The 9,450-nt window shown below is 36.8% G+C and overlaps 1 protein-coding gene across 1 annotated transcript; it reads right to left on the bottom strand.

Annotated features, from left to right (window-relative positions):
• Positions 1 to 3,647: 3,647 nt before the first annotated feature.
• LOC123482669 (interferon a3-like) lies at positions 3,648 to 4,841 on the bottom strand. Its single transcript, XM_045211147.1, has 4 exons — positions 4,692 to 4,841; positions 4,463 to 4,534; positions 4,133 to 4,288; positions 3,648 to 3,734 (listed from the first exon to the last, which is right to left on the bottom strand). Exons 1-4 carry the CDS (start codon positions 4,839 to 4,841, stop codon positions 3,648 to 3,650), a joined length of 465 nt encoding a protein of 154 aa, XP_045067082.1.
• Between the last annotated feature and the right edge of the window lie 4,609 nt (positions 4,842 to 9,450).

Consider the following 9,450-nt stretch of genomic DNA (forward strand, 5'->3'; position numbering starts at 1 on the left):
CACACATTGTTATGGGCTTAAAAAAAAGAAGACACCTGTACCATGTCAGATATAGAGTTGAAATGTATTACATTTTTAGTTTGCATCCCAATATTACACTTTATATACATCACAGAAGACTGAAAAATAACAAAACAGTTTGACATAGAAACACAGGGATTCAGTCGTAAAAAAATAAAAATAAATGAATTATGAAATTATGAAAAATATGAATAACATTCCACACCATGAATGCAAAAGAAGGCGCTTTTGGTCATTGACTTCAGGAAAGGGCTACCATGTAGCTGGGCGTTAGCAATGGATTTCTTAAAATGCAACAAACAGGAGATTATATTCACCTGCATGTTAAAGGATAAGTTTGCTTTTTTAACCAAATCTCTATTTTTTAAAAATGTAAACGGAGTGCTATAGAAGTGTCCAGACACTTTTTGGGGCGATTTCACTTGGTTTTGAGAAACTTACCCCACCAGCGATATACTTCTTCAGGCTTGTTGTGCAGTGTGGGGGCATGGATATAACATGAACAAAGGCTCCAAAAACACCCAGATCAGTAATTATAGGAAATGGCCAAGATATCAGTACCATAATGCAGGTCTTTAGATGTTGTATACATGAAATGGTGTCATTCCGAAATTTTTACGCAATATTTCTATTCCATTTTGTTGTACTCGAGGAATACTCTCTGTGCGCATGCTTGCACATGCTTTCCATCATCATTGATGGTTTAACAAAAGATAAAATGTCAATAATCTGGTTGCCATCGATGGTTGCAATAGGCCTGATAAATTTTAGTTAAAGCAAGACTTTAAAAGTAGGTGTTCCCAATATCCAGGGGCTGACTGGCCACTCTGCAAAAATTGGACCAGCTGGTCCATTTTTTGCCCACTGGGCCTGTCTAATTTGGGATTTTTAGCATAATGATCATTATCTGGCTAATGGGGGCCGGTGTGTTAGAAATGACAGGGCTGATTTGTAGTCCCAGTCTGCCCCTGCCAACATCACTGTTTTTTTTTTTTTAGCACCAGTGGAACTAGTGGAAGCACTAGTGGAATATACATTTTTTTACTCTTTACTTTAATGTTCTCATAGCTTGAACAGGTAAAACATTATTTGAAAGATTTGATAAATCTCAAGTGGGTTTTGTGGATACATTTTTGTATGTAAAGTGCCTTGTGAAAGTCTACACACCCTTGCAAAGTTTTCACATTTTCCTGCTTTAAAATTAAATCTAAAAAGGGATTAATGTTGGGATTTTTACCCAATGATGTAAAAAACCTACTCCACATTTTCAAAGTGAAAAACAAAACGTATTGGTCGCATAGGTCTTCACACCCATAGCTGTGGTTCAACTAAATACATCCAGGAGCAAATATTTTCATAAAAATCACACAATTTCCATCTGTTTGCAAAAGTAGTGGTTTTCATGATTTGAGAGCAACTTCCCATCTCTGTAATGTCAGAGGATAGTGGAGAGTGAATTTCAAACAATGATTCAACCTCAGAGCCACCAATGAGCTTTAACCTTTTACTGCAGTGGGCTAAATCAGGGTCACACAGGGTGTTTCTTGGTAGTCTTAAACAAATCTACTTTGAAACAAAAGTATACACCTCACACAAGTGGTTATGAGCTTCCAAAATAGTTGAAATGTATTCAGTTTTGAGTTTGAATCCCAATATTACACTTAATATACATTACAGAAGACTCAAATATAACAAAACTGTTTGACATATAAACACCAGATTTTCAGCATAAAAAATCATGTTTATTAATTATGAGTTATGAAAAATATGAATAATATTCCACCCATGAGGATACTAGGTCATTTGACTGCAGGAAAGGGCTACAAGCATGTATGCGATACAATTTTAGACAAGCGTAGATCGGGGGAGGTTAGGAAATAATCCCAAGACACTGAATATCCCTTTGAGTATGATCAAGCATAGTAATTAATCTCTAGATGGTTATAATATCACCCAAACACTGCAATGATCTGGCCATCCTTTCTAAATGAACTGTGGGAGAAAATGGAAACCGCTCAGAAATATCTCTATGAGGCTAAAGATGATAAATACAAAATAAATGTTAAAGGAGCAAAGCCAAGGTAAAAACGTTGAGGAAAACATGCCTCAGTCTTTTGAAGACCTAACACCGGGATATCATTACATTTTTCATGAATACAGTGAGCTCCAAAAGTATTGGGACAGTGACAAAACATTTTCTGTTTAGGCTCTGAACTCCAGAACTTTGGATTTGAAATTATACATGACTATGAGGTTAAAGTGCAGACTGTCAGCTTTAATTTGAGGATATTGTGATCCATATTGGGTGAACTGTTTGGAAATTCTAGCACTTTTTGAACACAGTCCCCCCATTTTAGGGGAACAAACGTTTTGGGACAAATTCACTTATATGTGCCCAATAGAAATGAATGGTAAATAATTTATTGTGTCATTTTGGAGTCCTCTTTATTGTAAATAAGAATATGTTTCTAAACACTTCTAAATTAATGTTGATGCTACCATGATTGTGGATCATCCTGAATGAATCTTGAATAATGACGAGTGAGAAAGTTACAGACACACTAATATCATACCCCCAAGACATGCTAACCTCTCACCATTACAATAACAGCGGAGGTTATCATTTTTTGGAGACGGGGGTATGATATTTGTGCGTCTCGGCAGGCATATAAAACAAAAGTCTAGCTACCGAAAGGTTGCGAGTTCATATCTCATCACAGACAACTTTAGTATTTTAGGTAAATAGTTACTTTTCAACTACTTACTATTGTTTTGCTACTTTGCAACTACTTAGCATGTTAGCTAACCATTCCCCTAACCCTAACCTTAACCATTAAGCTAACCCTTCCCCATAATCTTAACCCTTTTAACTAATCCTTCACTCTTTAATCTAACTCCTAAACTTAACCCTAACCCCTAACCCTAATCCCTAGATTAACTAACGTTAGCCAGCTAGATAATGTTTGCCACCTAGATAAAATCCATTACATTTCATACGTTTGAAAATTCATAACATATTGTACGTTTTGAAAATTCATAACATATTGTACATTTTGACAATTCGTAACGTATAATACGATTTGTAATTCGTAATTTAGCATACGAAAGGGGTGATGGAGATCCACAAATTAATACATACCATACAAAACATAACATATCATACTAAATGGTTTGTATCAGAGTTACTTACAGAATAATACTACATGCTCTGAGACCAGGTTGCAGCATCAGGACTAACTAATGCCATTTTTAGTAGGCCTATATGTACATATGTTAGATTAAACGAGATTTCAGCTGTAGAGACCACATTTATTTAATTGTAATGTTTTTCATCGTTACAATAACAAACATTTCATATCAGGTTGCAATAACAAATACAATATGCAATGGCATTCATAAATACAAAAATAAAGGCACGAAAACATTGTTACATTGTGTATAGCCCAAAAAAATCTATCACAACCTAATTATTCAGTAAAAAAAAGTGTTTTACTTTGCAGAGTTGTGAATACATTAGCCTACTACACAATAAATGAATACGTTCAAAAACAAATAAATAAACGTGTAAATAAATATTTAAATAAATAGATGTATAAATAAATAATCTCTACACACACACATAAGGCTTATTGGCTAGTCCGTGTTGTGTCTAGTCTTCCCATGTGTAGCAGCACCACTGTCCTTATGTCTTCCCAGCTGCTTGCGCTGTATTCCTGCATGAATGAAATACACATGTGAATATTTTAGAATAGACACATGTTGTATTATCACTTATAAATGTATCCCGATTTGGTGAATGTACTCTCTTGGTAAGACAAATTGACCAACCTACCGTGCCATTCAAGTAACTCTCCAGAGTTGTAAAGTGTTTGCTCATATTTATGTTCACGTCTTTGACAGACTTTGATGGTATGGGCGTCTGCTAAATAACGTAAATGGAAATGTAAATGTATAGCCTTTACATGTTGGAACGAAATATAAGTCATTAATTTAATATTATGATTTGTTTAACACTTTTAACCACATTGTATGATAATATAATAGGATAGGATCATTTTAACCTTTTTGCATTAACGTTAAACGGAGAAAATCACAAATGACACAAACTTACGCATCTGTCCAGCTCCGAGGTCTGGCGTTCGAGGTATGTCATAAACGACTTGTAAAATCCTTTCTGGTCCGAGGCGGTGGACTCATATTTATCACTGCTGTACAATTTCATTATTTTGTTCAGAGTTTGCGAAATGAAGGCAATCTGGTCGTCAGCCTAGAAGAAGAGTGATTGGTATTAGTACGTGCCTTAGGAATTGAGGACAAATATAAGAAAATTATAGCAAATAGCATATTCGTTAAAACCTCATTATATACACTATTAGAAAAAAAGGTTCTGGATAGAAACAAAACATATTTTTCTAAGAGTGTAGGCTACGCATTTTCTTACATTGAAATTGTCGACCTGTCTATATAGCTCGTAAGGGAAAGTCATCAGACATTTTGGAGAGACTTCATCACCCTGAGATGCCAAAAAATAGAAACAAAAGATTGCATTATTATTACTGTATACATAAAGGAATAACGGAATTGAATTAAAATAGCAGCACATGAAAAGTTGAAAAGATGATAACAGCTCAATGACCAGATACAAGTGAATAAACATTACCGTATCCTACCATTTTCTCAAGCATCGTTATGGTGTAGTTGCTGAACACATGGAACATGCTCCGAGGCGGAGGTTGTGTACTCATCCAAGTGCATCCGATGGTTTTATTCCAGGTGCAAATCGTCAGGACCAGGAACATCCAAAGGCTTATTGAACCCATTTTAGCTTACTGTAGTTCTCTGTCTGGCCGCAATCAACGGGATGCAAAATAGGTACACTTCCGATAGATAGCCTACTTTAATTCCGACAAAAAAATATATTCTCCAAAGGATAAAGAGATAAAGTGTACTTCTTGTTAGATCCCTTTCCCGAATTCCCGACTTCTGACATGCTCCAATTCTGTGTCGATCATTTATACAACAATTCTGCACGGTGTTCCAAAAGTGAAAGGTGGAAGTCCGGGTAGACAGGCGCTTTCGTACCTGAGAGTATTGTTTTCCGTCTGGAGAAAATGCACCGAAAGGACAGGTGCATCTCTCGAAGAATTGTTAAATTCTTGATTATTTGTTATTTTATCGTGAAATATTGGCTTATCAACAGGGAACATGTTTTATATGAAAATAGATATATATATATATACATGTGAACCGATTTTAGTCAGACGATAGCCTAAGTAAATACGTATTTTGAGTTTGGCCTTTCACTTCGAAAACAATAGCGTTTTATATGGTATTTGCAAACGCAAGACATTTCCATTCGCAAACAGAAACTATGGTCTCCAACTACGTTGGAACGACTTGCTTAAAGGGTAATTGTGGTTTGTGGACCACAACTGCCTATTTAAAGATAAAGATCAACCTTGGCTGGGTTCTAAAATCAATTGGACACTTAACGTTACTTTATTTCGTTTAAGGAACGGGTTTGGGTGGTCTGAAATATTATGGTAGACCCCCTCCTATATGCTCCCTGTTTTGAACTAACATTCCAAATGTGGAATTATATTTATGTTGCATGATATCCATGTTGCATGATATCCAGTATATGTGTACTTATTATTATTAATACCTATACGAATCAACAATATTTTACAGAGATATGATGATACAGTCACATGATTTTGGTGTTCACAGTTTTTCATTGAAGATGATGTTGATTTGGAATAAGATTACATTTCGGATAACATTTCATTGGGAAATTCGTCTTCTTTCAAAGGTTGCATGACACCACGCAATTTCACAAAAGGGTCTGGATGCTTGCCCACACATGGCACGCCTTAACGTTCTACATAGAACAGATATTGGTTCCATATAGAACCCTATATGGAACCCTAGGTTTCTATATGGAACCAATGTTAGTTCAGTGAAGAAGAACTCCTGGGGTTCTGATCAAAGAACCCTGCAAACGGGCTCTAAATAGAACCTTTAGCGGTGCCATATACGAAACAAGCAATATAACACTTTTATCCTAAGAGTGCATGGCAATTAAATGCTACATGGAGGAATAGCATAAACAAATAGGAGGGTCATAAATAATATATTCAACAAAATTACTTATAAAACATGTTTTAATACACTTTTATGCAGAATTTAATTACAATATGCTACTCTGACACGTGTTTTCCTGGCATTGTTCATTTGTTCTGAAAATGTCTCAGGATGGTCCCTATTTCAACTCTCAGGACCTCCCATGCGAACCAACTGAAATTGTAATATATTTTTTTTATCTAAAAATAAAACATACCATGCATAGGCCTACATCATAGGTATACACTCTAAAAATTAAGGGTTCAACCAGGGTTCTTCTAAGATCCTCAAAGTTCTTAGAAGAACCTTAAGGTTCTTGGCACTGAAGATTGCCCCCAAAAGGTTCTTCCAAGAACCCCAAAGGAGGTGGGGTTCATCGAGGAACCTTCTTAGTTGGTGAGGGTTCTTGCAGGAACCTAACTGCCCAACTGAAACATTTGGATTTGAAAGGACAGCAGGTGCAGGCACTTAACTGAAAAATGGAAAGGTCTCAATTTAAGGTAAGGTTTGTCCCTTGTGTGTTCTAAATTCACATTGTTTTATGATGATACCATCTACCTTTTCATATTTGTGAAAATCTTTCTAAAACAGAAAATGTACCAAATTCTATGGATATCAATCAACAAATACGTAAGAATATGTAGGCTATAAGAATATGTTGAAGGCTAGCTGTATTGGGTGCAGATTAATGAACTGCCCTCTTTTGTGTCTGTGTCTGCAGGTATTGGGCAGGTCCCCAGCAATGGCGATCAATTACCCTTTAAGGGCGGCAGGTAGCTTAGTGGTTAAGAGCGTTGTGCCAGTAACCGAAAGGTCGCTGGTTCTAATCCCCGAGCCGACTAGGTGAAAAATCTGTCGATGTGCCCTTGAGCAAGGCACTTAACCCTAATTGCTCATGTAAGTCGCTCTGGATAAGAGCGTCTGCTAAAATGACTAAAATAAATATATAAATATAAGAGTTTCCCCATCCCCTGTCTCAAAGCCTGAATCCTTAAGATCTGCAATCAGATTGGAAATCACTTTCTCATGGCCAAAACATTTAAAATCATTCTCCCTACAGAGCAATCCCAATTGCATGGGATCGATTGTGGGGCAGAATCTGACCCAGTGTCATGTATACCGCCAGGATTTTGTGTTTTTTCTTACCTGAGCCGAGATGATTTGCCACTTCACATGCATCCTGGTAGAGAATGATAGACAATGATGAGGGGGACTCTTGTAAAAGTACATTTTCCTTTACATTTTTTCCATCTGTCACATCCTCTAAAACATTGGCAACAGAGACATGCATTTTTGCCTGTTTGTATTGGTCTTTCATAGTTGACTGTCCCAGGAGAGATTTCAGTGTCTCTTTGAACGTTCCTTGCCACTAGTATCTGAACCAAGCTAAATCCGAGTGTGCTCAACATAGCTAAAGTTATTTTTGAAAAATGACTTTCATGTTTTGTCCGACCTTAAGACTCCTTCATTATGTACTGTAAGCAGATCTTCTTGTGATACTTCATCAATGATTTGCTTTATCTCACTGTCCTGCAAGTTCAGCATAGACAACTTCTTGTGGAGTTTTGAAAGCACACCTTTCATTCCACAGTTACGGACCTCCTGGAACTTCTCTATTATGGGCTGTATTGTGCTGGCTGGCAACAGCATTTTGGCTTGCATCTTTAAGTAAAACAAGGCTAAGTTACTCAAGAATGCCCCCTGGTCAACTTCATCAACTACATCTTCTTTATCGACATGTGCATCTGCGAGTCTGACAGTCTCATCATCTACTGTGTTTTCTGCATTTTGTCTGACATGACTGTGATCTGCAAACGGCTCCTTATGTTTTCTACTCAGATGGGAATTAAAATATGACCTGACCCGGAAATATCTGGAGCAGCCTCAATGGGGAGAAGACACCTTTTTCCCATCTCTGATATGCCATCTCAAATGAGCACACAAAACTGAAAAAACAGGGTTCTGAAATGAGCATCCCTGAACCTGGCAGGTCATGGCAATTCCCCTTGTTGAGTTGCCTCATTCTGAGGTTTTCTTTGTTTTATGACTCCTATACTGTATACACAGGAATTAAAAGCAGAGAAGTTCTTAAAAATGCAAGCGCACTCCTCTAGTGATCATAACTTGGTTGCACCCACTAGGAAAACTAAAATACCAAAGGCTGGCCCTAAGGTAATCTACCGAAGGTCCTACAGAGGGTTCAGACAGGACTCATTTGTGGATGAGATTAAGAATGTACAATGGTTGGAAGTGTGTAGTAAGGATGATCCTGAAATGTCAATAAGTTTGTTTATGAAATTATTTATGAGTATTGCTGATAAGCATGCCCCTTTAAGAAAATGCACTGTGAGGTCAAACGGTGCCCCATGGATTGATGATGAGCTTTGAACTGTAATGATTCAAAGTTATGATGCCAAAAAAGCAGCAGACAAGCAAAGTTATTGTTAATTAAGACATTTTGTGACCAAGCTAAACAAAGGAAAGAAGAAGGGATTTTATCAGCACAAAATTGATGAAGGGCGATTGGAAAAAACTGTGGAGAACGTTATTATGGGTAGGAATTCGAACATGTCCGCCTCTTTTGTTGAATCAGATTTTATATTTATTACAAAACCACACGACATCGCAAACTACTTTAATTAATATTTTACAGGCAAAGTGGACAAGTTGAGGAATGCTATGATTCCAACTGATGGCTCCATGTCATATACCCTTATAAAAGATTGTATCATGAAGGCAATGCATGTTCGAATTTCACCAAGTAGAAAGGGAAGAGGTTGAAATGATGCTGTTGTCTCTTTCCGATGAAAAGTCACCTGGTACAGATAATCTTGACGCCAAATTGCTTAGAGTTACAGCTAACCAAATATCTACCCCAATCTCTCATATTTTTAATAAGTGCTTGATGTATGGGGTGTGTCCAGAAGTCTGGAAAGAGTGAAATGTTATTCCACTACCTAAGGATAAAAAATCTGCATTCACTGCTCCTAATAGTCGTCCTATAAGCTTGCTGCCTGTGTTAAGTAAATTATTGGTAAAAATTGTATCTGTACAAATCAAGGATGATTTCTCATGTAATGGTCTGATAACGGGTTTCCAGCATGCATACAAAGAAGGGCATTCTACGAGTACGGCCTTAGCACAAATGACAGATGATTGGTTAAAGAGTATCGATGACAGGAAGTTAGTTGGTGCAGTGTTGCTAGATTTCAGTAATGCTTTTGATGTAATTGATAAAATAAAATAAAAATAAAATAAAAAAAGTCACATACACGTGTTTAGCCGATGTTATAGCAGGTGTAGCAA

This window comes from Coregonus clupeaformis, chromosome 35 (genome assembly GCF_020615455.1).
Source record: "Coregonus clupeaformis isolate EN_2021a chromosome 35, ASM2061545v1, whole genome shotgun sequence".
Lineage (NCBI taxonomy): Eukaryota > Metazoa > Chordata > Actinopteri > Salmoniformes > Salmonidae > Coregonus > Coregonus clupeaformis.

What these genes read in the sequence shown, in the direction of transcription:
- LOC123482669 (XM_045211147.1), bottom strand. Translation starts at nt 4,841, where the DNA reads ATGGGTTCAATAAGCCTTTGGATGTTCCTGGTCCTGACGATTTGCACC. An exon ending in TAACGATGCTTGAGAAAATG is followed by an intron (nt 4,535 to 4,691) that starts GTAGGATACGGT and finishes TTGGCATCTCAG; the next exon opens with GGTGATGAAGTCTCTCCAAA. An exon ending in GACAGGTCGACAATTTCAAT is followed by an intron (nt 4,289 to 4,462) that starts GTAAGAAAATGC and finishes CTCTTCTTCTAG; the next exon opens with GCTGACGACCAGATTGCCTT.